Source organism: Pseudopodoces humilis, chromosome 30 (assembly GCF_049639895.1).
Source record: "Pseudopodoces humilis isolate 2021_Gansu_Grassland_sample_001 chromosome 30, ASM4963989v1, whole genome shotgun sequence".
Classification (NCBI taxonomy): Eukaryota; Metazoa; Chordata; class Aves; order Passeriformes; family Paridae; genus Pseudopodoces; species Pseudopodoces humilis.
In genome coordinates, this window is record NC_142229.1 from 192,296 (window position 1) to 220,000 (window position 27,705).

Sequence of the window (27,705 nt, forward strand, 5' to 3'; positions counted from 1 at the left end):
AGTGCCAGCACGCTCTGGGGGAGAACCGTTCCTTAAAATCCAACCTTTCTCTGCTCCCCAAGCATTCCCTGATCTCCTCCCTCTGACTGGCAGTGAAACCCCTCGGTCACGGTGACAGCGAGGCCATTTCTACACGCCCGCACCCCAAACCTTTCGAGCAGCAATAAGGACACCATGACCCAGCTCCGTCCCAAGCGCTTCCCCCAGTTCTGGCCGCGTCCCGCTCCGGGGCGGGGCCGTGCGGGGCAGGTGATGCGGGCGGGGCGGGGAGAGCCGCCTGCTTCTCTTCCTTCTCCTCTTCTTCCTCCTCCTCTGCCGCCGCTTTCCCCTCCCGCTCCTGCGCTCGGCGCGCCGTGGGAGGCTGCGAAGTTGGGTGTGTGCCAGGGAGTTTTCGGAGCGAGTTTGGGATCGAGTTTGGGAGCCGGGAGCGGACCCGGGAGCGGAGCATGGCTGGGCTGCCCGGTACGCCCGGCCCGCACCTCCAGCGCGGGGCTGCGGCGGGCGAGGGGCGGCGCTGAGCGAAGCCCCGAACCCCTTCGGGACCCCCGGGAGCCCCGAACCCGCCGGCATGGCCCGCTGGATCCCCACCAAGCGCGAGAAGTACGGGGTCGGTGAGTGAGTGCCAGCCGGGATGCCCCGGACCTGTGCGCCCCTTCCCATCCCTTCCCCACCCTTTCCCAAGCCTTCTCTCTCTGCCGTACCTTCTCTCCCTCTCCATCCCATCCTTTCTCTTCCATCCCGTCCCTTTCCCTCCTTTCCCTTCCTTTCCTTCTCCTTACATCCCTTCCCTTCCCGGAGCCTTCCCCGCGCTCCCCGCACCGCTCGGGCGGTTCCGTCCCGGTGTGGGCATCCCTTTTCTGCTTCTCCCCCATTCCCGGTCTGGGCTGTGTCCCTCGCAAGTCCGACAGTGCTCCCTGAATCCTTCGGGGAGCATGGAGGCGGTGCTGTGTGTGGCGTTCAGGAATCCCTCAAGGTTCAGGGCTGACTTGTAGCAGGGTGTCCCTGCCCGTGTCAAAAGTGAAACTGGATCCTTACAACCCAAACCATTTTGTGATTCTGTGATTGACACCTTGTACCTCCTGCCCTGTCCTCTGTTTGAAAGGATTTTGCTGAGTGCTTGGTCACTTGTCTCTAATAGGAACAGAGCCCTGTGTTGTTGCTGATAAAATTCCGCTTTGCTTGAGAGTTTTAAACCCACAGTTTTGAGGTTGGTGGTGAGAATTGGGCAGGGAACAGTTGGCAGGAAGCCACTAATGACACAGAGAGCTTTTGATAATTTATTTTACTGAGAGTGATCTTTTGTGCCACTGGTGCTCAGCAGTGGACTGCTCAAAGTGAGAAAAAATTACTAATTTCGTGCTTGCGAAGTGTTCATCACCCCAGCTCCCATGGGGATGTTCAGCCGGCGAGTTTGAAGGTGAAAAACCTCACCCTATATGATTTTCACAGCGAATTCGAGCTGGGTGACCCCTCCTCTTCGAGGCAGCTTTGCAGGGAGGCAGCTCAGCTCCTCGCAGGAGATATTTTACACTGCACAGCCTTATCTGGTTTCTCCAGGTTACTGGCAGGGTGTGGAGCGCTGACACCCTGAACTTTGTTTCTTGCTGTTTATCCGTGGAAGCGTGTGCATGGCCTGCTGAGATCGGGGCATCCGTAATTCCCAAACTTTGGTGGATAATCTGATAACCCATATCCTGCCGGGGTGATTGGCTGTGCTGTCGTGTTCTGAGCACACCTTTGAGCGAGGCTGTTCCCCAGCTCAGCATGGCCTTGGGCAGCAGATGAATCACAGGCACTCCCTGGCTTCCCTTTTATTTATTACCTTCCGGGGTGAGCTTTCCGTGCCGGCTGCTCCTTGTGACAGCTTCTCTCCCTGGGCTGTGAGTAAGCAGGGCGGAGGGAAAAAATGCCTCTTCCTGCATGTTTCCACTCAAAAAGTGTGTGGTGGGACGCACACTGTGACTCCTGGGTGATCAGCTGGGTGAAAAAGGTGCTTTTTTTCCCTCGAAGTGACATAGGAGCTGTCCTGCTGCAGCTCTGGGGTTTAATTTACAGCCAGGACCGATAAGGTTGATCCACAGGCAGTGACAGAATTATTTAGGCACTGCCTGGCTTTGTCATGTAGTGTTTGACTAAGTTGCATTGTGATTTTGTCAATTTGGTGTTTGCAGGCTCGATGAGTTTCTTATCTGCAAGTGCATCCCGTGCCGTGCTCGAGGACCCAGCCCCGACTGGTTTGGGGTTACATGGGAGGGGTTGATGGGGACTAAGAAGGAGGTTTGAGCTTTTGGGCTGGGGCTGTAGCAGCGGTGAAGTGGCTGCAAGGAGGGGAATGGGAGGGTTGTGTGGGATGGTGACAAATCCCAGCCAGGTGTGGAGTGCAAGGACACCACTTTTGTTCAGAAAGAAAAGACGAGACTGAGGAAGAATCTCACCAATCCGTATAAACATCTCCAAAGGTCATCACCAGGATGGTGCCAGACCCTTCCCAGTGATAAAACAAAACACAAGTTCCACCTCCCCATGAGGAGGAACTTTTGCCATGGAGGTGGCAGAGCCCTGAACAGCTCCAGGGAGGGCCTGGAATGTCCTTCTCTGGTGACATCCCAAACCCACCTGGATGATTCCTGTGTCAGCTACTCCAGCTGACCCTGCCTGGGCAGGGGCTTGGACTGGATGAACTCCAGAGGTCTCTTCCACCCCTAAATATTCTGGATTCTGCACAAGAATACCCAAATTGTAGCTGCTGGTGATCTCTGCTTTGGAAACTGCTGTAGAACTCCTCGGATTTATTTAAAACACGACCCTGGAAGTCAAGGCAATGAAGCGGGGAATTCCAGGAAGTCAGTGGTGTGATTCAGTGTCACTTGTCTGATTCCTGCCCTTGAGGAGGGTTTCTGTTCTGGGTTAGGTTTTACAGAGCCGTGGATTGTGAGTTCAAATGGATTTGCTGGGTTTTAGTTCTGTCCTGAGCTGGTTGAAGCTGGGGAGCGCTCCCTTCCCCACAGATGGCAGAGGGCTGAGTTTGGAGTGGCGCCAGCAGGGAGGGCAAAGCTGGGAATTGCAGTGTTTTTAGGGAAGGGAACATGATAGACAAGCAGCTTGCAGCTCTTGCAGCTTCTCCCTCACAGTGAATTCTCAACCAAGTGACAGATGGGATCTGGGGAGGGACAGGAGCTCGTGGGCAGCATCTCCTCCCCGAGCAACAGGGTTTGCTGGGCCTGACAGAGCCTCCTTGCCACAGATTCACCTCTGCTGTGGGAATGAAAAAGCATCTTCTTGGGAAGCTGATCAGTTTTTGGGCCACACTGAATAAAATAGTCTATTCTGGTCATGTGTTTCTCTCAAAAAGGAGTTGTTATTTGCAGAAATCCTTTCACAAAGACTCTTTCCAGTCAAAAAACTCTGCTCTGAGGGAAAGAACACCTTCATGAACTCCCAAGATTTTTAACTTTTATTATCTATTTGTTTTAAAGTTATTTACATTTGTTTAAAGTTACTAACTTAGAGCATAAGGAACCAATAATGTCCTCACTTTCTTTTTCTGCTGGCAGTAAACTGGATTTGCACTGCCTTTAACTCAAATGCTACACCTGGGTTGTAAAAGCAATTCTGTCATTGCTCATCAGCTGCTCTTCACTTTGTGAAGGCTGTTAATGGAGTGAGAGAACCTGGAGTCTGTGGAATCCTAAATTAGCCTGTAATAAATCAGTTATAAACAAGCAGCCAGATCCCTTTTCCTGACTCCTTTCTGCTGGAGTGGCCGAGCACTGGGAGCTGCCCCAGCTCCGGAGTGGTCCAGAAGTGGCAGCGCTGGGTTTGGGGCCAGGGTGGTTTCCAGGTGTCTGCAGGGATGATGGATCAGGCTCACCAGGTTCTTGTGGCACCTCTTACTGTGAACCAACAGGATGTGAAGTGTTTGTTCATCCTTGTGCAGCTGAAAATGCACCAATTGTTCAGTGAATACACAGATCTGAACTTCCAGAATCAGGAATTAGTAACTCAGGTTTGGTTGGAAGAGCTCTGAGATGTGAAAACCAGAATAATTTGCATTTCGGTGAAGGTGGTGGCTTGCACCTGGATGCACTGGGAGGGCTGGGGGGGATTCCACTGCCCTGAGGGAACAGCTGGAGCTGTGCCAGGGGGTTTTAGGATTTTGGGAAAGGTTTTTCCCCCAGAGGATGCTGGCACTGCCCAGGCTCCCCAGGGAAGAGCCAGAGCTCCAGGAGCATTAGGACAGTGCTGCCAGGAATGTCCAGGGTGGGATTTTGGGGTGTCTGTGCAAGGCTGGATCGATGATTCTGGTGGGTCCCTTCCAGCTCAGGCCATTCCATGATTCCTTGACCCTCATTTTTGGGGCAGTGTGGCTGTTCCACGGAGTTTGTATGGTGGGACTGAGGAGGAATCCTGGACAGGGGTACTGTCAGGTTTTGGTGGGTTCTCACACCCCTGGCACCTGTCCTGGCTGGCAGGACCAGAGCCTTGGGCTGCTTTATTTGAAAAGAAATGCTGAGGTCTGTCCTTGGTCAGGTGGTGGCTCCATCAGGGCTCAGGAATGGCAGCAATTCCTCAAACCCTGCCAGCCCCTGCACGACTGATGGAGCAGGGAGGGAGCTGCAGGACCAGCTCTGCTCACTGGTGGTTTGGTTTGGCTCCCCAGACAAGATGAAGAGAATAAAGCAGGGATTGATTGAAGGCCTTCAGCAGAGACCCCTCGGGCAGCCAGAGCCTCGCAGAGGCTGCACCCCAGATGCACACTGGTCACCAGTTTTTCACACAAGTCTGGCCCATTGTCATATCAGGGGTTGATTCTCTAATTACAGCTTCAGGTAATGAACTAATTCACCCTCAGTTCGCTTCCCCCCAATTCACTTTTGTTTATACTTCTAAGGCCTGAGGCAGAGGGTGTCCTTGGTTCTCAGGCCTGGAAGGATTGTTTTGTCTGCCCAAAATATAAAGAGAGCTTACTAACACTCTCTGTGGAGTTCACAGTTGTGCACTAATGCAGTACAGGATCGGAAAAATATAAAATCTAAAACTTAAGGCATCACCTGGGGTGCTGGGCCACCAGCTGCTGGTGTCCTGTCCCCATGCCAGGCACCTGCAGGGCTCCCTCCCCAGACAGTCTGGGATCAAAGCCCTGTACAGCGCTGGGAGTTGTGCATCGTGCCAAATTTGGGCAAAATCCATATTTGTCTCAACATGCTCCTTGCTTTTTCCATTCCTGTTCTGACTTGGAACTCACAACCACTGTTATGCCTCTGGTTGCTTGCAGGGGCTCCAGAGGGATGGAAAAGCCAATCCCTCCATTCCTGCTGCAGAACTAACCACCTCCCTTCCCATGGATGCAAACACTCTGCTCATTTCTCCTGCTTTATTATCATTTATGGGTAAAAGTTGCCTGATGGCAATGCTAACAAAACTCCCAGTGGGGAAAAGCAAAACCTTGGCATTGTTAGCAGCACTGAACTGAATCTTCCCAGCTCATTTCTGATTTAGTTTCCCAACTTTTATTGCTGTGTCTGCAGTTGATTTGATGTGAAATTTGGCCCTGCTGCTTCTTGCTTTCATAGTCCTTTCTATTTTTTTAAAATCCATATTAGCTAGGGCCTGTCTTCTCTTATTTTTGGTGATTTCCATTGCTTAAGTCATTCCCTGTGAAATTAATCCTGTGGACTTCAAAGCATTTCACTGCCATGAACAGGACTAGTAAATATTCCTTATCTCACTCTTACTTTGAAAATAAATATTTCCCTGAATTTTGTGACTTGAGGGTGCTTCAGTTTGTGACTGACATTGTGTGGTGTTCAGGAACTGTCCCACAGTTCATCTTTTTAACAATTAAATCCCTTTACAGAAGCTCTGAAGAGGCATCCAGAGCTGCTGGGTGCTTCTGGAGCTCGGACTGAGCTCTGTCCTGCTGACTAAATCTGGGTTGAGGTGTCAAGAGATCGTAGGAACCAACTTCCCCCAGAGCTGGGTGTGGGGCCAGGGCTGAATTTCACACCAATTCTTGATTATTCTGGTGGTTCCTCCTCTGGCATAGGGACTGTGTTTGCCAGCACAACTCCAAATGGGAGTTACAGAGAAGAAAAGCAAAATAAACACTCATGAACTGAGGAAAAACTTAAATATATTGGTCAAGAAACAGTGACTGCGTACTAAAGTGTAATATTCTTTCTCATAGTGTATAATCATCTTTATCATTCAGCTGCTGAAAAATGCACATCCCTTCTACCTGCAAACTTTAATCGAAAATCTGCGTATTTTGCTCTTCAACTTGCACTTTATGTGACTGGTAGGACATTTCTCTCAACTCTTGCTTTTAAGGAAGAAAAGAGTCCTATTTCTGCCATGACATTAAAGACACGACCATGGCCAGGCTTAAAAAATGTCAGCCCAAAGCCATAAACACATTTCCCCCCTTGCTGCTGGAGCTCAGAGGATGTTTCAAGTCTATTTAGCTGCTGCTGCCTGAAATCCTGCAATGGATTTGGGTGCTTTTGCCAGCAAACCTGTGCTAATAAAACCAGCCCATAAACCCAAGTTATTAAACAGCTTTTTGGGCTGGCAGTCTGTGGGTGCCTCCATAAAATGATGATGTTGCGGAGTTTTAGCTGGAGCAGTTGCTAAAATGATAGAAATGTCTTTTTGGTGCAGTACAGGCTGTTCTTCCCAGGGAGATCTCCCTGGCATAGAGGGGGAAGCACCGCTTAAAGGAGCAGTTCTGTGGCAGCCTCGTTCAGATGGTGCCTGGCACTTTGTCATAGAACACAGCCAGCAGTGCTTGTGCTGCGGGGAGGATTCTCTGCTCACTGACACTGAATTTTTAGGAGGTGTTGGTGCAATCCAAGTGCCCCTCGTCCTGGAAGGTGCTGAGTCTGAACCAAAAGTTCATTAAGGTGCAGTGAAGATAACGATTCCTGCTCTTGGGAAGTCTGGAATTTTGATCCTTCATGGCAGTAAAACCATTTATGGTTTCAGCTCTAAAGTTCTGAGAGTGGCTCAGAATGTCATGGGCAAGTAGTGGCCAGTTGGTTCTGGAAAAGTTATTTTTAATTTTTGATTTTTTTCGCTTATTTCACGTGATTCTTGCAGCACTTCCATTCTGCTCTAACAATGCCATGGGGGCTTCAAGTTTGATGTAAAGGAATAAAGCAGGGAAGGCTTCAGTGGTTAATTCTTCATCTCCCGGCAGCTCAGGCAGTTTAATTAAAACTTACTGCAAATTTTGGAGCAGTTTGTTCTTCACTTTTCTTGGCAACAAAGGGATTGATATTCTTGTTTGGCTTTTTGCTTTCAGTGTAAGACCCCCCCACCCCATTCCCAGCCAAGTTTTCCTGCTCCTCATTTTAATCCTATTCCCCCATTTCTTGTTACCTGGGATAGGTGGCTTTGGAATTGGCATTTCTGTGGAAATGAGAACCAGTCTGTCTGTGCAGCTCTCTGATGGGGTTTGTTCTGCAGAATGGGATCAGTGAGTCCTAGGCCATTCAGAAAAGGTAAATCTGCCCCGAAATCCACCTTGGGTGAGCAGAACTGGAGGTGCAGAATTGAAATCCCATGCTTCTGCATGTCAGAAATTCTCCTTGTGTTCCCCCAGCCAGCTCTAGAGAGCTCCAGCTTCCATAAAGGTGTTTCCCAGCAGAGTTAAAACTTTCTCAGTGCTGAATCCCAAATTTCTCCAAATGAGCTGTGCTATGAGTTCTTCTCTCAATTTGAGGGAGAGCTGCTCCGTCTCCCCCCGAGCCCCTGTCTGGGAGGGGAAAGGTGTTGGAGCCCTTGTTGCAAATTCCCAGCTGTGACTGGGGTGGGTTCTGCTGGCAGCTGGCAAAGGGAGTCCCTCAGCTTCGGCCTGGTCCCAGTGGTGATTTCGGAGGCGATGCCAGAGAGGGACAGCACTGGAGTTTGAGCTCAGGGTGAGATTCAGCCCACAGGCACAGCTGGACCCTGTCCTCAAATGTTTCACTCCTGAAACCCCTCACCTCTGCCCCTTCCCTGTCCTTGGAACATGCAAACAGCAGAGCTCAGGCTGGGAGTGCTTTCCACTCCGGGCATGGGCATTTCCAAGTTTTCCTACTCCTGCTTTGATATTTTGCCCAGTGAGAACTGGGACAGTAATTTCAAGCCAGTGGCAAATTCAATTAATTCTTTTGAAAGTGCCACACGCTTTAAAGTTGGTAACGAGCTGAGCAGTCCAATTTATGGAGTGGTGGGGTCTTGCTTTTACAAATTTGCCTGAAAATTTCATTGGAAAAGTTATTTTTTTGTACTTAAAGTACGCAAGCACAAATTGCACTTCTAGCTTGGAGGAGAAAAGGTAATTACAGACAGACTTGGTAAAATCCAGTTGCAGTTGTGTGGGTGTTGTAAACAAACACTGCATCTTCACAGGCCGTAAAAATGGGAATAAAATCAGAGGTTGCTTTTGTGGAATTGGATTTGGGAGCCCTAGTAGGGGTGTGCAGTTAGTAAATCAGAATTAGTGCCACAGTAGTGTGGGGAATAAAGCCCTTCTTGTGGAAGGCACAGCCCCAAGAATGGCTTTGTGTTCTCCCAAGTCTCGTAGTCCAAAGGAACAAAGGGAAACCGTAATATTTGAGGTGTGTTGAATTGCAGTGATGCCAGCAGGCTGGGCTCAACAATAAACCAGTTTCTGCTCTCTAGAAAACCACTGGCAAAACAGTTTATTCTGTGGTCATGTTGGAACAATTTCATGGGGTCAGGGTGATTATTTTAAATGTTTTAATGTATTTTTGGGAGAATACTGATCCTTCAGTCTGGGTGTTGGTGCTGGGATCCCAAAGAGACAGAACAAAACTGCAGGGCTTGGAGGAACAATAACATCAGCGCCTTTAACCCTGACAGGATCCCTGGCAGGGATCACCAGACTTGGAACACTCTGCAGCCTTAAAAAGTGTTGGATGCTTAGGCTGAGCTTCATTATTTATCTGCCCTTTGGTGTTTGGACACTGCTAGGGAGGTGCTGCTCTCACTGGGGTGCACTGGGAGCAAAAGCTGGGCGTTCCCCCCAACCACAGCCTGAGGAATTGCAGGATCAGGGAATATCAGATGGGAAGAGACCTCAAGGATCATCTGGCCCAACTCTTCCTGGCAAAACCTTGGGGAGCACCATAAACAGATGCATCAAACCTGGTAAAATTTACAGAAGTGTGAATGAAGAGAGGCCAGGCTGTTTTTCCAGCTGTGCCTCTGCAGAGGGGAACATTTCCTGGTGTTCCAAGGGGACTGGAATTGCAGGTCTGGGTGTTTTGGTTGGCTTTTTTTTTTTCTGAAATCACAGCCTAGATCTGGTTGGGTGCTGTAAATTCAGGAGCAGGTTGGCTCCTCCACTGGCAGCATTGATTTATTTCTCCTCTGGCTCACAGCACTCCTTACTCCACACCGGAGCTGAGACAGCTCATGTAGATTAATTCCTTATCTGAGCTTAAAACCCCCAAGGGCCCTTTGGAGTGAAAATAATAAAGGAAATGGAGAGGACAGTGAAGAAAATGACACAGCAGAAGGTTTGTGTGTGAGTATTCCTTGGGTGGAAAATAAAACAGAGTGTCTGTAAGGGTCAGAGCACGGGAGCAGCCAAAGTTTGGCTCCTTCCACCCTGAGCACATTCAGAGACAAAACAGTTTGTGCTGGGGTGAAATTAATGCTGGAGCCCAAATCTGGGTGTTTAGGGTGTATCTGTGTCCTGTGTACAGCTCAGATGCTCTGAGAATATTCTTTATTTTTATGCAAATACTGTGGTGTAAACACTTTGCAACAAATGTTTGAGGGGAAGGTGACTAACAGGGATCCTGCAGATACGAAAATATGGATATTATCTCTTTTTTTCATAACAGTGACTAACTGCCCGTATTTCCCAGTGTTAAACCATGAATTACTTTTTTTTTTTCTTCTTCTGAAGCAGAAGAAGTAGTCTGACATCTAAATCTTAATTATGCCATTCTCAGTTTGTCAGACACAAATTCCTGGGAAGCTACCAGAATGTTTTTGCTCCAAACATCAAAAAGACTTTGTTCTTCTGAAGAATTAATTCCTTGGGCAGTTCCTTGTTTTTTAGATAAAGCCACTGTCTTTTTGGCTGGATCTTGGCACCGGGGACCATCCCAGGCTCCTCCAAGCAGGGCTGTCCTGCAGAAAGGCCATTCCTGAGTCCTGCAGTCGAATCTCTCTGGTTCCATGCTGTGGGGCTGAGGGATGGAATGAGTCGGGTTCCTGCAGAGCCCTGAAAGGGATTCTTTGTTCTGGGGAGCAGCCTCAGTTCGCAGATGGGAGGGCAGTGGGAGCAGGACGTGGCATTTAGAGGGGTTGTGGTGGGTGGGGCAGGGGGGGTCCAGAGCCAGCTCAGAGATAATGGATCTTGCAGGGGCTCTGTTTCCCAGGCCAATAATCCACATTTCATGTGCACTCATGGAGGGAAAGATTCCATTTTCTTTTGATTTGAATTACACAGAATTTGTGTGGGACAGTTCCTGCTTCATTCTCTTTTCATTTTGAGGTGTTTTAGCTCAGCGTGGCCTTTAGGGCTAGTCTTGAAAAGGAGTTAATCTATGGGGAAAATGAGTCTAGGAATTAACAGAAAGGTGGAATCATGGAATGGTTGGGTTGGAAGAGATTTAACAGCTCATCCCATCCCACCCCTGCCATGGCCTATCCCAGGCTGCTCCATCCTGGCCTTGGACACTTCCAAGGACAGGGCAACCACAAATTCTCTGAGAATTCCAGACCACCCTCACAGGGCGGAATTCCTTCCCAATATCCCATCTAAGCCTCCTCCCTGCCGGTTGGAAGCCATTCCCCCTGAAAATTCCCTGTCTGTCCCTGGTTGCACTGACCCCCAGCTCAGGCTCTGTGAGGGGCCCACGCACCTCTTGCAAACTGAGGCTGCGCTCTTGCCCAGAGCAGAGCTTTGCTTTAAAGTGCATCTAAAAGTTTTACTCGTGGGTTTTAAAGTGCATCTAAAAGTTTTACTCGTGGGTTTTTTGCTGGCGCTAGAGCTGCACTCCTTGTGTTGTGCCCCAGGCATGACGCTGTGGCCCTGCCGTGCCGCGGGTGCCGCTGGGCTGGTGGCATTCCGTGGCTCGGGAGTGTGTCCTGGGGCTCGGGAATGTGTCCTGGGGCTGGCCTGGTGTCCTGGGGCAGTGACAGTGCCACACCTGCCCCATCTGAGCCCTGGAGAGCCCAGGCTTTGCCAGCTGGCCTTTGTCACCCATGCAGTCCCTGCTTGTGGGGTGGCTTTGGGGCAGAGCATCCCCGAAGGTTGTGCCTCAGAGTTCCTCCTCCAGCCCCTCTGAGCAATCACCTTCTGCCCTGGAGCACGAAAATTGCTGCTTATCTTCACCTTCTGGCCCTGGCTGTGCCATAAAATCGACTGCTTCTGGAATTATCTGCTGCCCTTTCCAATCCTGATGGATTCCATAGGCTGGGTGCACTTGGAAAACACATTCCTCACCTTTTAACTGAACTGGAGCACTAAACCAAACACAACGAGACGTTGCCTCCAGTTGTGCTTGAAGAAATGATCATTAAACAAACCCAGGCTCGTGTTTTCCACCTCCACCTCTTTATTTGGGTTAAATTTCCTCAATTTCAGTGCTGCTTTTCATCTGGGCTGATAAAAGGAGCAGGATCAACACTCTGAAGTGAATTTCAAAGGACAAAATCACAGCTGAAGTTTAGCTTGGAGCAAAAAGACTTAACTTCAGATATTGCTGCAAATTTGAATACAAAAGTCTCTGTATTATTTTTCCTTCTTCCTTTCTTGCTGCTCTGTCAGGATTTAAGTGAAGGGGTTTTATTTTTCCATGCCATGCCCATGTTTGTGATGTGAAGCTTCCTTTTCCTTTCAAGTCCAAGAGGGGTCACGGAGGGGGCTCAGCAGCACAAATCCCTGCAGATGGGATGGGATGGGGACAGCTCTGACTTTCAGCAGCAGGAAACGTCACTTGCAACCAGCAAAGCTCCCAGGGAAAATATGCCAGTAATTTGTCTTTTATAATCTTGTACATAACCGTGAGGGAGGAGGTTTCAGTGACCCTCTATTCTGGCTTAGTTCAGTCTGGCAAGGCAAGGAAGGATAAAATTGACTTTTGTTGTTGTTTTTTGTGGTTTTTTTTTTTCATGTGGGAGTTCCTCCAGGTTGTAAATGCTGCGTGTTGGGATGTGAAACCTGCCTGGTGGAGCAGGGAAGGGGAAGGGAAGGGGACTGCAGGGTTTGGTTCTGTCTAGTGGCTGCTGTGACCTTTAGGAAGGGGAACGGAATGGCTGCGTCCTCCTGGTGCTCATTGGGCTGAATTAACTCTGTGTTCCCAGCAGAAAGGCTGGGCCTGTGTCCACCCACCTTTCCCTGGGCAGCAATTTATGGGAAAAATGCAGCCTGGTATTCGTATAAGGAGTGATTGTCCCAAAAAAATGGGGGCATGTGGGAGTTGTGTGTGGGAATCCCTGGGTGTGAGAATCCTGCAGCACCTCAGGGACCTGGCCAGAGGAGAGCTCGGGGATGCTCCAGGGCTGGAGCCCCTCTGGATTCTGAGGGAGCTGGGAGTGTTCACCTGGAGAAGGGAAAGCTTCAGGGAGAGCTCCTTGCAGGGCCTGAAGGGGTTCCAGGAGAGCTGGAAACGGGCCTGGGGACAAGGGATGGAGGGACAGGACACAGGAAATGGCTCCCACTGTCAGATGGGATATTGGGAAGGAATTCCTGGCTGGGATGGAATTCCCAGAGCAGCTGTGACTGCCCCTGGATCCCTGGAAGTGTCCAAGGCCAAGGTGGGATAATCTGGGCCAGTGGGAGGTGTCCCTGGGCATGGCAGGGGTGGCACTGATGGGATTAAATCCCCTCCTAACCCAGACCATTCCACACTTCATGTTCAGTTTTGGCCACGAACATTATCCAGATGTTTCTGTAAGAATGTGAATGGAATTTTTACTTCTGGGCCGGCTCTGGGGTCTTTCAGGTGTCTGAGCCGCACACCCAGCTCACCAGCCAGCTTTACAATCCTGATTTACAGCCCCTTTGTGGGGAGGGAGAGGAAAGTGGGTGTGGAAGCAGCTCTTAGGAACAGAATACAGAGAAATTCCTGTAATCCTGTGGAAATCATGGATTTAGTGCATCTGTGTGTCTGTGGCACGAAGTAAATGGAGCTTCCCTGGGAGCAGACCTTGCCCTGCAGCACAGGAAGATGTCCCTGCTTGGGATCAGGATCCTGTGGGGATTCACATCCTCGGCCTGGGATATTTATAGCTTCAGTATTTGGAGAGAATTTCCGGTGGTGAAACCCCCAGGCTGTGCTGGAGCCCAGCCAGGAGACAGAGCACCTCATCCCAACAGGAATGGGAAGCATTTCATGGGAATTTCCTGGCAGAAGATCTCCGATTTTTATTGACTGATTTTATTTCCAGTCCAGAGCTCCTCAAACACAAACTTTGGGTAGTTTCAAGAATTCCCCTCTGAAAAATGATTTTTTTGTTTTCATAGAAACAAATGTGGTTATTCACCAGTGGATTTGCTCAGGGATACATAAATATGGGAATTTTGTGTCTGGGAAGATTTAATTGCTGTATTTAGGATGTGATCAGTCCTTAAATCAGTATTTTAAATAAATCAGGTGGTCTGGCCTTGGTCTGCTGTGACTTTGCTGATGAATTCCTTTAACCACAGCAAAGCATTTCACTGATTTGATGTCTTTTTACTCGGTTTGAAAGCAAATTCAATTTAAACTTTCTCATCTGCTGCCAGGGCAGGCTCTGCTCTGCCCAGTGAAGCTCCAGCAAGTCCCAGGGAAAAGACACTCCAGCAGTGTGGGCTCCTGCACTTAATCCTATTCCCCCTGGAAATCCCATAAGCTTTCAGCTTAACTTTGCCTTTGGGAGGGATTAAATTTGTACAGAATCCCTAAGTTTTGGTGCTAAAATTGGTTCTTGGCTGGGCAGAGCCTTTAGCAGGAAATAAGTATGATTTGGTTTGGATATGGGTGTGGATTAGTCTGGAATAGGGGTGGTTTTTATTATCCCATTTCTGATGTTGTCTGATGCTGGAGTTACTCCTGCGAAAGACCAAAAAATGCCAGTTATGGAACCTCTACCCTCTGTGGGCAGGTTTCTGCCCAAGTGGGAATGTGCAGCACCTCCAGAAGGTCACAGGCCTGTCTGGAAGGTAAAACCCCACTTTGTCATCTGTTAATAATATTTCTTCATGATAAAATCTGGAAATTGATACATGATGGCCTTTCCCAGTGAATTCCATACCCAGGGTGACTTAATGGCTTTATTCCTTTTTCCTAAATCCTCCCTGCCTTTGGAGAGCCCATTCCCAAGCCTGATCCCCTCATGGCTCTGTTTTTTCCCTTTCTCTCCCCGTTTTTCAGCCATCTACAACTATGAGGCCGCGCAGGACGTGGAGCTGTCCCTGCAGGTGGGGGACACTGTTCACATCCTGGAGATGTACGAAGGTAGGTGCAGCTCACAGGGGGGTTCAAAGGGAAATAGGAACAAATCAAGATTGTTTTTTCAAATTTTAGGTCGGTATTTTCAACTTCTGTTACGCCCCAAAGCACAAATCTGGTGTGTAGTGGTTACTGTAGCTCCTTAACTTTTAAAATAGTGTTGAAAATGCAGAAGTGCAGAGGATTTCTCATCTCTGTGCTGTTCCAGGCAGTGTTTATCAAGGTAAGGTTTCACCAATATTCTCAAGGCAGCACTGAAAGAGAAAGAAATGTTTAATTCTGGCTGTTTGCTGCTGTTTTCACCCCACACCTCTTTGCTTTGGCTCCTCTCTGGTCCAGGCCAGGCCTCTGTGATCATGGGATGAGCTGATCCTGCTGGAAAATAAGAATAATAATTAAAAAAAAAAAACAACTAGCTTTTAACCTGAATTACTTTTTGATCTGAGTGGATGACAAAAAAGGAGAGGGAAGGGCCGATTGGTTCATAATTTATGTTGTTTTGAGTTGTAATATCACAAACTGGCATGAAATGTTCTTAAAATGCTCCAGTTATGGAGCTTCCATGCCCTTTTTAGGCTGTTTATCCCAGTCCTTCACTGGGACATTTTTCATAATACCTTAATGCAAACCACAAAGAAAACAAAATTCTTATTTTAAAGATGAAAATGACACTTGAGTGTTTCAGACCTCCCTATCAAATTTGACTCTTTGACAAAGCTTTCAATATTAAGACTGGAACAGAGCCATTTAATCACTTTAAGGAATGTTCAGGTCACTGCTTCCCTCTCCAAAACTTAAAGGTAAAATACAAATCCAATTACTTTCACAAGCAGCATCAATTTGAAGGAAGATTCCATGCCCAGAATTAGGGAGCTGCTCCTTTAGCAATTTGTTCTTGGCCCATTGTTCCCTTTCCATCCTCTGGATTGGGAGCAGCTCCCAATCCTGGAAATCCTGTCCTGTTTTTATCCCACTGTGGTGGGGAGAGAGGGGGTAAAGGGAAATATTCCTGTGGAAATCACTGATTTATGACCTGGTTCTGTAAAAAGACACAGGGAAGAGGGAGGAAAACTCCCTGGGGAAGAGGAGGCATCTTGTACTTCCCAAAATGTGGGGAGGATTTACTTCTTTCTCCCCATTTTTAATTTTTTTTTAATATTGTTTATCCCCTATTTCTTGTAATCAGCTTGACAGAGAGAGGAATAGGGAATGAGTACATAAATGACATCCTTCTTTTTTTATTATTATTTTTATTTTTGGCCTGAAATCTCCCAGTTTGGAGCTTTGTCAGGAGAAAATTGCCTGTGAATAGTTTGGGTGAATGTTTTCATGTGTGAAGAGGAAAATGATTGTTCTCTTTTGCTGAGCCACCAGTGGGGAACAGAAATCTGTGGCTGAGGCACCTCAGAATTCCTGCAGGGCAACAAAAAATCCCTTTTCCCAGAAAGAGCAGCCAGAAATCGAGCCAAACAGTTGTGAGTGCACAGAAGATGCAGAGATGTTGATTCTGCTGTGGGTCTGGTCTAATTTCCCATCAATTCACCTCAAACCCTCCCAATTCTGATATTCTGCCTGCCTGGGAGGAGCTTCTCGTGTCTTCCCAAATCTCTTTTTTGGGATATCAGCTCTCAACTGTGTTCCCAGCTCTCTGTGGGTCTGTTTTTGAGGATAAATGTTCTCACAAGAGGCCTTTTCTGCTCCTTCTCATGCTAATGCTGCCTGCTGATAAAAACGGGTTTTGTTCCTCTAATCACTGCTCTTATCTGGACACACAAGCCTCGACTTAGGAAAAGTTTCCATGGAACCAGGGCGGGGGCTCTGTGGGAGGATAGGCTGGAGATGCCCTGTGGAGTCATTTTTGGGGTTGGGAGATGCCCCATGAAGTCATTTTTGGTGGAGGGGGTTGGGATATGCCCTGTGAAATAATTTTTTGGGAGTTGGGACGAACCTTGTGAAATCATTTTTTGAGGGTTGAGAAATCCCCTATAAAATAATTGGGGTTGGGAAAAGGAAGCCCTGTGAAGGCGTTTTTTGGGGCTGGGAGATGCCCTGTGGAGTAATTTTTGTGTCACCTTACCTTACCTTACCTTACCAAAGCAAAGGGCTTTCCTTAGGCTGTCAGTGACATTCCTTAGGGAATTCAGGGGAGTTTTGGGGTTGTCCAGAGGCTCTCTTGTAGAGGTAGCAGCCCCAGGAACATCTCGCTGTCATTGCCCAGCTCAGGATGCTCAGGGGCTCACCCCACGAGTTCCCACAGCGTCCCCAGGGCTGTTGCTTCACGGAGATCCAGAACATTCCTGCTTTTCCCACTGTTTCCAGACAGCAGCAGCGGGTTCCTCAGCCAGGTGTCACACATGGAAGCTCTTTATGTTCTGGGATTTTGGCTCTGCAGGGATCCCAGGACTTGTGCTGGGATTTGCTGTAAATGTTATCTGCTCCCAAGGCTGGAGGCACGAGCCTGGTGGAGCTGAGCTGCTGCGGGGCAGGCAGAGGCAATAAAGGGAATTCTGGCCAGGCAGAGGCAATAAAGGGAATTTTGGGTGTGCTTTGGAGCAGCTCTGGGCTGCACAAACTTCTCCTGAGGTGGCTCCCAAACCCTCGGGAACTCCCTGCAGTCAGGTGCTGCTCCTGCACTTCCTTGCAGTGCCAGGAAACTTCTTTAAATCCCAAAATCCCTGCTTGGTTGTGCTGCTGCTGCCAACCAGAGGCCTCTTCCAGAGGCTGGAATCACAAAATATCCTGAAAGGGACCCACAGGGATCAGCCAGTGCAACCCCTGGCCCTGTACAGACCCCCCAAAATCCCACCCAGGTTAGGGGTGAGGCTCTGAGCATGCTTTGCCTCTTGTTTTCCAAGCCCCAGTTGGGCTGGTGCAGTTGGGGTGGACATGAGCGTGCCTGAGAAGATTCCGAGGGGATCACACCTGGGGTCACACCTGGGATCACACATGGGATGATTGATTAATTTTTCTGACCTGCAGCTCCCCTGTGCCAGGGATTCATCAGAGGGTGACACCACTGGAAGTTCAGCTCCAGCTTGGACAGAGGACATAGGGAAGGAGATCAGAGGGAAGCCACAGGCTGAGCAGTGTGAGCTGAAGGTTCCACTATTCCCAGTACGAGCTGATGTCCATGGAGTCATGGAACGGTTTGGATTGGAAGGGACATTAAAATCGTCCTGTTCCACCCCTGCCATGGGCACGGACACCCTTCCACTACCCAGGTTGCTCCAACCTGGCCTTGGACAGTTCCAGGGATGGGAACCCAGGGATGCTTCTCTGTGCCAGGAACAATCTGTGTAGGACACCTGAGAGCTCTCACATCTCTTTTCTTAGATCCATTTCCCTTTTAAACAAATACAGCCAAAGCCTCTGCAGGGCCCAGGGCTGTCAGTTCAGGTCCCACACTTCATAGCAAGGTTTTATTTTCCCTTCCTCTCTCCACCTGCAGAAGGGCACGAGGTTTTTGTATAAAGATTTCTCCTTCCCCTGATAAGAAGAGTGCAGTGTGTGCTCCTCCCGCCTGCTGGGGTTCGGCACTCTGCATGTGCTGCAGAGTCCAAGGAAAAGAGGGAAACTTGCTGCCTCCAGAACTTTGGAGGCTGCTCCAGTGTAGGGAGTCTGTCCTTGAGCAGGGAGCTGGGAGGACACTTTGAATTTGAGGGGAATCTCTCCTAATCTGCAGGATTTATCATTATTCTTGTTAATTGTGGTGTTTCAGGGCAGCTGTGGGAAAAGCCAGGCTGGGAGTGGATGGAGTGTGTGTACCTTGACCCCTGGCAGGTTCTGCTCCTCCTGGAAAGAAGTTTACCTTGAATTTGTTCCTGGTTTCAGTCCCCCCTGAGGAAGGTGAAGCAATGCCCTGAGTGCTGTGGGACAGGACAGGGTCCTGCAGGAGGAGGAACAGCAACCCTGTGGTCCTGCACGTGACCTGGCCTTGCATCACCAGGGAGAACTTTATCATCTCTGGAGTATTGTCCTTAGATTTTTCTCTTCCATACTGCACAAAATCCACTTAATGAAGGGTAAAATTGAGGACCTGATCCATTAAAAAACCCCAACAAAGCAGCAACCCCAAACTTTTAGCCATTTATTTGCAAGTTTGCTTATTTTTTTGTTTTCCCTGAGATTTCAGTTTGAGTGGTGGAGTAGCTGAAATTTTCCATGTCATCATGAACTGCAAAACCTTTCTCCATTTTTAGCCCATCTCTGCTTGGGGAAAACACTCAAGCACTTAAACAGTCTTTCATTCCTCTGAAGATTTAAGCAGATTTCGTTTTTTTTTAAGGAGAAATCATGTCATTGATTGACCACTGCCCAAAGATTGATGTTGCTGTTGAAGTGATGGATAAAGTTGTTGAAAGTGGGAACAGAATTCCGACAGAAGTTGCACGAGGTGCTTGCAGAAACAGCTTTGCACAATCAGGCCCTACATGTTTTTATGCAACGATTGCAAAATATTTTACAGGAATGGGGGGAAGGCCAAGGGGCCCTTTGAAACAGGAGGAAGTTGTGCTGTCGAAGGGCTGAATGTGGGATCGAAATCCCTCCTAAATTCCATGAACTCTGTCTCCCACCCTGAGTAATTTGTGCTTTCTCCTTCAATTAATGACAACTTAGATAGAAATAGAACCTAAATCTTCTCATCCCTAATCCAGGACCTCATCCATGGCTCCATGAGCAATGGATAATCTTGTTTTCCTCCTGTAGAAAAAAATGGAGTTTCTTCTTTTCTCCAAACTTCCTGCTGTAATTTTGGAGTTTTTGAGGTGGAGGTATCCCTTCCCATTGCTGGAGGAAGGGCACAAAACTGCACTTCAGAAAATAAATGAGTGGAAATACAACCACATGCACATAAAAATCCTCAGTAAAATGCAAATGAAACCATTCTAAGCTCTAATTTATGGTTGCGGAGTGCCAGATCCATGGTTCTTTATGGAACTTTCTTTGATAAATATAGGAATATGGAAGGGGGAGCAACAATAAAAACACCAAAAAAAATTTGAAAACAAACCCAAAGAAACCAGCCTCCTCTCTCCTTTGCCTGATTATTCCCTTAAACCCCTTTGCCTTCTTGATGCTGCCACTCAGCTGGATATAATCGCCTTGGATGGGCTTTAATGTCCCTCCCAAGCCAGCCCATTCCATGGAAATCCTGGTTAAACCCCAGCTGCTGAAGCGAGGAGAAATGTTCTCTCAGAGACTTTTGTTCCTGAGGCCTGGGCAGCACAATTATTGCTTCTATCTCCCAATTTTGAGGTCTTACCAAAGTAAGATTGATAAAGCAGGATTTGTACCAGCACAGGGAACTCATCTCCTACAAACAGAGGTGTCTTCCCAAGGGTGGATCCCAAATGAGGAGATCAATAAATTGGTGTTGTAGAAAGGTGGTGAGGATTACAATTTGTATTTAATTGCTGTGAGCAGGAAATAATTAAATGTAAATATCTGTGTTTGCTTTGCCAGGCTGGTACCGAGGATACACACTCCGAAATAAATCCAAGAAGGTACGACCTTACTTTTGGGTGACTTCCCATTTTAATTTCACACCTTGCCAGACCCTGTCTGGTGCTGAAAACTCCTGTTTTTCTTATCTTAACATCAGACAGGACTCCTGGCCACAGTGTCCTGTCCTCAGTGACAGAAATCAGTGACCTGGAGCGGAAAGTCCAGAGTTGTGTGTTGGGTATTCCTCCACTGGAAGTGTGAGGAATGCAGTTGGAACTTCCCAAATTACCTGTTCCCATCTCCATACACAACTTTATTGCTTTATTATGATGCTCTGGGAGCTGTGCACATCCAGCATGATTCTGTTCAATGGGAATATCAGTATTTTGACTGGAAAATATTCCAGAAAGTACAAATCCCTGGCCTTCAGCCAAGCTGCTGGAGCTTGGGCTGGAAGCTGCCTGGAAATCTGGGTTCCCCCAGGAATGTTGGCTCCTCTCATGTGGTAACATCCCCCACAGCCTCTGGTTCTAGGGGTAAAGAGGGGAGAAAAGGGAACAGAAAAGGATTACAGCATTTCCTGAAGGTTTCTCTGTAACAACAAAAATCTGGGCATTTCTGTAGGTGCTGGTGGTGGGAGTTCTTCTAGGGAGCACTGGGTAGCCTGACAGAGGACTCCAGGAATATTTCATGGCAGTGACTGATAATTTTCAGGAATTTCCAGCATTTCCTGCAGGAAGATGAGGGTCATTGGAGTAAAACAAGGAATCAGCTTCTCTTGAGCTGCCAATACGGAACCTGCTGCTCCTCCCTGTGCTTTTTTTCTCTCATGCTGGGACATTTCTTACTCCTTTCCCCTGCTTTTTGTTAAATAATCTTCTTGTCACTTCCTATCCCACAGTAGGATTGATTTATTTCATTTCTCTCTATATTTTTAGGGCATTTTCCCAGAAACCTACATCCATTTAAAAGAGGCCATCGTGAAGGACCGGGGGTAGGTTGGCATTTCTTTGGCAGCGAAACCCAGGGAATTTCATTCCATTTAAACCCAAAAATAACCAATTTAAGCAGCTGTGCTTGTCACAAACCCAGGGTGTACCTCCTGTGCTGGACTAGCACTGCATAATTCCACTTTCAGAGCACTGATAAAGTGGGGAGCAGGGGCAGCAGGAGATGATTTGCAGAATTAAGGGAGCTCTGCTGCACAGGTCAGTAGTGGGGAGGGTCAGTGCAGCTTCTCTGGGGACTCCTGCAAGTCGTATCAGATTCCTGCTGGCAGCCACGGGCCCAGCAGGAGCATGGATTCCTTCCTGTCTTGGAAAACACTGGAGGAAATGACTCCTTGTTGGATTCTTCGTGCTGGGTCTGTGCTCGTTAAGTGAGAGCAAAACAGCGGCTGCAAAGGAAGGAACTTTATAAAACACTTTTTTTTTTAAACTCTTATTTTCAAGTGACTGTTACCATTGCAAGCAGGGATTCTTCCAAACTTAATTTCTGTCTCTTTATCCTGGGTTTGGAATGGATCCACTGGGAATAAGAGGAGTGAAAGGAGCTTGAAGCATTTTGCATTAAAAATGGATGCTGGATGTGGATGTGTGTGTTGAGGACAGCTTAAGGGTCTTGACATCATGTGCGAGGGAATTGTGTGAAAACCAGCCCCTCTGGAACTTCCATTTATATGTTTATCAGAAAAGGGTGTTTTCCATTCAGTTTTAACCCTGAGTGGAAACCTTTCTCTGATTTCCTCCATGCTCTCTCTGCAGGCAGCACGAAACAGTGATTCCCAGCGAGTTGCCACTGGGCCAGGAGCTCACGTCCACGCTGCGGGAGTGGGCAGTGATCTGGCACAAGCTGTACGTGGTGAGTTCTCCTCAGGGGCTGGTGCCTGTGCCCCAGGAGCTGAGCTGGGCTCTGCAGGGTGCTCTGGCTGGTGCAGAATGGGGCTCCCATAGCTCCCAGAGCTGGGGTGACACTGCCCTGGGGCACAGCTCACGCTGTCACCGTGCCATGGCTGGCTGGCAGTCACAGCTCCCCTGGGAAATCCAGCCCCCTTTTTCCTGCCTGTGTGAGGGCAGGAAAAGCCAGCTGGGCACAAAACTGTGGAATTTGGACACAGCTTTGGGCAGGGGGGAGCTCTGCTGTGCTGGGAATGCTGCAGGAGTCCCATGGACTGGCTGAGCCCACCCAGAGCGTCCCTGGCCCAAACAGGAAGCAGGCAAAGGGGAAGAATCGGGGATGTGCTGTGGGGTGAGATGGCACTTGTCAAAAAACACATCATGGAATGTCCTGAGCTGGGAGGGATCACTGATCCAACCCTGCACATACACCCCAAAATCCCAGCCTGGGCATCCCTGGAGCTTTGTCAGCCTCCATGCCCATTCCCTGGGGAACCTGGGCAGTGCCAGCACCCACTGGGGGAAGAACCTTTCCCAAAATCCAACCTGAGCCTCTGTGCCACAGCTCCAGCCATCCCCCAGGTCTTGTCCCTGTCCCAGAGCAAGAGCTGCCCCCCAGAAGGAATTTCCTGGCTGCTCCCATGTCTGGAGCTCTCAGTAGGGTGGGGAAGGAGCTCTCATGCCCTAAATCCCTGAGCACAGGAATAGTCACCTCAGCAGTGAGGCAAGCCAAGGCACTGCAGGGATTTGAGGGTTGTCCTGCAGTGGATGCTTCTTGCTCAAAGAAATGAATCCACAGTGAGCAGTTTTCTTTTAAAGGCACATTAAAGAGTCAAACTTGATTTTTCTCTGAGCAGTAGCAAGTTCAGCCTGCACAAAATGTGCTCCAGTGCTTTAATTAAGAAGAGGGAGTGAGTTTAAATGAGCTCCAATCACCCCGAGCAAGTTTTCCTATTGGAAATTTCACCAGGCCACAAATACGTTGTGTTTGTGTGCCACGAAACCACAAGAATTTGTTCCACCCTCTCAATTTAATGAGAAGCTCTACATGATGGTATTACTGTGTGAAAAGAGAGTTTTGTTCCCAGCATTTTTTATTCCTGAATAACTTTCAGATCCCATCCTCAGAATCTGCTTTTTTAACGAGCAGAAATCTTTCATGTTCCTGTGCTTAACCACTATAAGTCTTAAAATAGTTTTGGAAAATGTTGTGGTTTAAAATGGATTTGAGTTTATTTTATTTTCCCTGCAGTACGTATTAAAAGAATTTTTTAAAAAGCTAAGGGAGGAAAGGAGGCATTTGAGGAGAAAAAGGAAACACGAGGGGATTTTTTTTATTTTGGCAGCATTTAATTTCACTTCTTTAATTTATGTGGGTTTCATTGTAGCTGTGGCTTTATCACCACTGCAAAATAAATACAAAAATGGGGAGAGTTTTTAATTGGTTGCCGTAATAGGAATTAGCTGTGGAGATAACTCAGGTCAAATTGAGGTCTGCTCTGAGAATTCCTGCAAATTGCCTCTTCTTTGCAAACTTTTTACACAAGAACATGTTTTTTCTGTGTTTATTAAATATATCTCAAATATCCTTTCTATAGAGCTAAAAACTCAAGTAGCCCCTGCCAGTACCTTGGTGTTCACCCAGATCAAAGAGAGGATTGTTTTCCTACCTTTAAATCATAGGGAAATAGGAGTAGTTTATATCATTGCTGTTCATTGCAGAGATGAGGATGAGGAAATAATTGCATTTAGGTTCTTTTTGTGCTGTGTGGGAGCAGGGGGGGTTTGTAGCTCACCATTAACAGCTCTGGTCCCAGTGGGGAAAATGTGACCCAAACATCCTGGGGCTCTCAAACCCCAGGGGAAGCTCTTAATGCAAAACCAGGCCTTGAATTCAGTTTACATTCTTCCTTTGGAGCTGAATAACTCAATCCCAGTGGCTCCAGATCTGTGGCACTTCCCTGTGACAACAGTTGGAATCCTCCCAGGAGCTGCCCCATTGTGGTGGCAGAGGGAGAGCAAGGCCTGGGCTCTCTTTTCCATGGTTTAAATGTCTTCCCTGGCACTTTGAAAAGTGAATTTACTTATCTAAGCGCACAAACAGGGTGGGCTGCCACATATCCATGTGTAATTACAGCCTTGGAGCCGCAGGAGCAAGGTGTGGGGACGGGACTGGTTTTATGAAGGTGGAAGAAGCAAAAGGGCGTGGGAAGTGTTTGCATTAATTAGAGATGATAACAGAAGGAATGGCAGGAGGGGACTCGTCACCAGGCAGGTTTTGATGTCTTGTTCAGTGTCCTCCTTCAGTTGTTAAGATAGTTTCTCTGTCCGTTTCATAAAAAGCCTCCATCAGAACAGTCTGGAAATGCTGGAAAGCACCAGAGGTTTATTTTTAGCAGGTGAGGTTTTTCTGAAATAATGTCCCAGGGAAAGGTAAAGCCCTTAAAGACACTTAAAGATCTTAAAGGCACTTAAACCTTCGCAGTGCCAAGTGCTGCAAAATTTACTGCATGGCTCTTGTGGTGTCACAAAGTGCCAGGTATTTTTAGTTAAATAAAACTGGTGTGGTTCTGCAGTTGCACACATTTCAGAAGGGTTGCTGAGCTAAGGTTTCCAGGTTTTCCTTGATTAAAATTGCCCTTTTCTTTTTCCCTTTTTTTGCCTCAGAACAACAAAACCACGCAGTTCAGGCATGTCCAACAGCTCACCTACAGCCTGATAGAGTGGAGATCCCAAATCCTCTCCGGGACCTTGCCCAAGGATGAACTGGCTGAGCTCAAGAAAAAAGTCACTGCCAAGATTGACTATGGCAACAGGTGAGCTCCAAACTCCGCCTGGAGGGCAGGGGAGGCTCCCAAACGCCCGGGAAAGCTCTTAGTGCAAAACCAGGCCCTGACTTAGGCTTAAATTTTTCCTTGGAAGGGGTGAAATGGCAGCTTTGAGTCCCCGTGACAACATGGACACCTGGCAGGTTGGTTCTCAGTGTGCCACAGATCTCTGTGCCTTGGCAGGAATTCTCTCTTCATTCTGCACAAATCCTGGCACGGGGCGGCCTTTCTGTTGGAGCAGAGCTTGTGCCTGGATTTGGATGCTGGTGGGGAAATGCTCTGCTTTATCAGCAGCTGAGGGCAGGATTCCACAGACACTCCAGTGGTTTGCAGTCTCCAGGACTTATTTTTCTGCCTGTCAGCTGCGACTGAGGTCCAATAAGTGAATTAAGAAGCCTGTGGGAGAGAATAACAATTGGCTGCAATCCATGAGCTTGGTAGATATTCATCCACCTTTGAAGGAAAGCCATTTAGGCAGGAATAAGGGAGATGTCAACCTAGGATTGAGTTACCTGACTAATTCCTTCTCCCTTGAATGGGAAAATGGGAGAGAAGGTTTTTTAAGGCAGGAAAACCAGCAGTGAGTGAGGTTATTCCAAGGAGTGGGATGTTGAGCACAGGCAGTGATTTGATCTTTGCTGCTCCCACATTCTTGCATTTTTTTGTCTCCTGGGGCTGTCCAGGATCCTGGGTCTGGACCTGGTAGTCCGAGATGACAACGGGAACATCCTGGACCCAGATGAGACCAGCACAATCTCCCTCTTCAAGGCCCATGAAACTGCATCCAAGAGGATTGATGAGAGGATCCAGGAGGAGAAGGTACCTCTGGTTTTCCCTCTTCAGTCACTGTGCTTTTATATTCCCCTTAAGGCTGTGCTCCCTTGGCAGCAGAACTAAATTCTCCTGTGTTTGTAACAGAAATATAAAATTTAATGGAAAATGTGAAATTCTTTACAGTCCCTTCAGCAGAGTTTGGACCTCCGGGGGCAGCCAATATTCAACACCACACACACTTACAGCCTCTATGTGAACTTCAAGAACTTTGTCTGCAACATTGGGGAAGATGCAGAGCTGCTGATGAGCCTCTATGACCCTGACCTCTCCAAATTCATCAGGTGGGTGCTTTTTTGGAGATTCTTAAGCAATTTAGTCATCAGGGTGCTCGTTCTGAAGAAGCCAGTGGGTTAGAAAGGGAGATCCAGCAGAAGTTTTCCAGTTCTGTTGTTGGTTGCTGCCCCAGTGGGGGAAAATGAATTCTAAAAACTTTGGAATGAATTTCAGAGAGATAGGAAGTCCAGGAAGTGTCCTTCCTAAAGCTGGGTATTTCTTTGATCCCACATTGTCTTTTTGTATCTTAATTTTCCCTGCTGTGGCTGCAAGCCTTGGTTAAGCATTTTATTAATTGTTTTTCAGTAAATCAGGGATTTAAATGGTATTTGCTGTCCAGTCAGTGCCAGTTCACATCTGAAGAGGTGGGGAGGATATGAGGAACTTAATCAGGGAGGCAGTTCCGTGTCAGGAACACTCTGTGTCCAGCACTGCGGTTATCAGGTGTGGCTATACAGTGGGAATTGGCCAGGGGAGCAGCTGCCAGGGCTCACCCCATCCTGCCTCCAGTAAATGAGTCACTTCAGAGGCATTTTGGGATAAAAGATGGATCAGATTTTCCTCAAAGATCAGAATGCTTTTGTGCTTTTCCTAGGAAATGGAGGTGTCAGGTGTTGATTTGTTAAAATTGACTTTTTCTCCCTTTCTTTGCAGTGAAAATTACCTGGTCCGTTGGGGCAGCAATGGGATGCCAAAAGAAATTGAGAAACTGAACAACCTCCAAGCAGTGTTTACTGTAAGTTCAGAGAATCCCAGACGGGTTGGGAGCTGAATCCCAGCCAGTGCCACCCCTGCCATGGCAGGGACACCTCCTGCTGTCCCAGGCAGCTCCAGCCTGGCCTTGGGCACTGCCAGGGATCCAGGGGCAGCCACAGCTATTCCGGGAATTCCATCCCAGCCCCTCCCCACCCTCACAGGGAAGGATTTCTCCCCAGTATCCCCATCTATCCCTGCCCTCTTGCAGTGGGAAGCCATTCTCTGTGTCCTGGCACTATAAAAGTCTCCACCTCCCTTGTGGTCTTGTGCAGATCCAGAAGGCCACAATTTTTACCTATGTATAGCCCAACAAAACCCCTTCCCTTCCCTTCCCTTCCCTTCCCTTCCCTTCCCTTCCCTTCCCTTCCCTTCCCTTCCCTTCCCTTCCCTTCCCTTCCCTTCCCTTCCCTTCCCTTCCCTTCCCTTCCCTTCCCTTCCCTTCCCTTCCCTTCCCTTCCCTTCCCCTTCCCTTCCCCTTCCCTTCCCTTCCCTTCCCTTCCCTTCCTTCCCTTCCCTTCCCTTCCCTTCCCTTCCCTTCCCTTCCCTTCCCTTCCCTTCCCTTCCCTTCCCTTCCCTTCCTTCCCTTCCCTTCCCTTCCCTTCCCTTCCCTTCCCTTCCCTTCCCTTCCCTTCCCTTCCCTTCCCTTCCCTTCCCTTCCCTTCCCTTCCCTTCCCTTCCCTTCCTTTCCCCTCCCTTCCCTTCCCTTCCCGCACCTTCCCCTGCCGCACCTCCCCTTCCCTTCCCGCACCCTCCCCTCCCTTCCCTTCCCGCACCTTCCCTTCCCGCACCTTCCCCTCCCGCACCTTCCCTTCCCGCACCTTCCCTTCCCTTCCCTTCCCGCACCTTCCCTTCCCTTCCCTTCCCTTCCCTTCCCTTCCCTTCCCTTCCCCTTCCCTTCCCTTCCCTTCCCTTCCCTTCCCGCACCCTTCCGCACCTTCCCGCACCTTCCCTTCCCTTCCCTTCCCTTCCCTTCCCTTCCCTTTCCCTTCCCTTCCCTTCCCTTCCCTTCCTTCCCTTCCCTTCCCTTCCCTTCCCTCCCTTCCCCTTCCCTTCCCTTCCCTTCCCTTCCCTTCCCTTCCCTTCCCTTCCCTTTCCCTTCCCTTCCCTTCCCTTCCCTTCCCGCACCTTCCCTTCCCGCACCTTCCCGCACCTTCCCTTCCCGCACCTTCCCTTCCCGCACCTTCCCTTCCCTTCCCGCACCTTCCCTTCCCTTCC

The 27,705-nt window shown here is 48.5% G+C and overlaps 1 protein-coding gene across 3 annotated transcripts in view; it reads left to right on the forward strand.

Moving 5' to 3' along the window:
* The first annotated feature begins 327 nt into the window (after positions 1-327).
* The window catches only part of DOCK5 (dedicator of cytokinesis 5), a 95,535-nt gene continuing 68,157 nt past the window's right edge, over positions 328-27,705 (forward strand). For all 3 annotated transcript variants that reach the window (XM_088068457.1, XM_088068458.1, XM_088068459.1), the window contains exons 1-9: positions 328-611; positions 14,382-14,465; positions 19,923-19,963; positions 20,843-20,898; positions 21,668-21,764; positions 24,467-24,615; positions 25,311-25,446; positions 25,585-25,742; positions 26,389-26,470. In XM_088068457.1, coding sequence (XP_087924583.1) covers positions 569-611; positions 14,382-14,465; positions 19,923-19,963; positions 20,843-20,898; positions 21,668-21,764; positions 24,467-24,615; positions 25,311-25,446; positions 25,585-25,742; positions 26,389-26,470 — 846 coding nt within the window. In that variant the 5' untranslated portion in view covers positions 328-568. The remainder of the gene's footprint in view (positions 612-14,381; positions 14,466-19,922; positions 19,964-20,842; positions 20,899-21,667; positions 21,765-24,466; positions 24,616-25,310; positions 25,447-25,584; positions 25,743-26,388; positions 26,471-27,705) is intronic.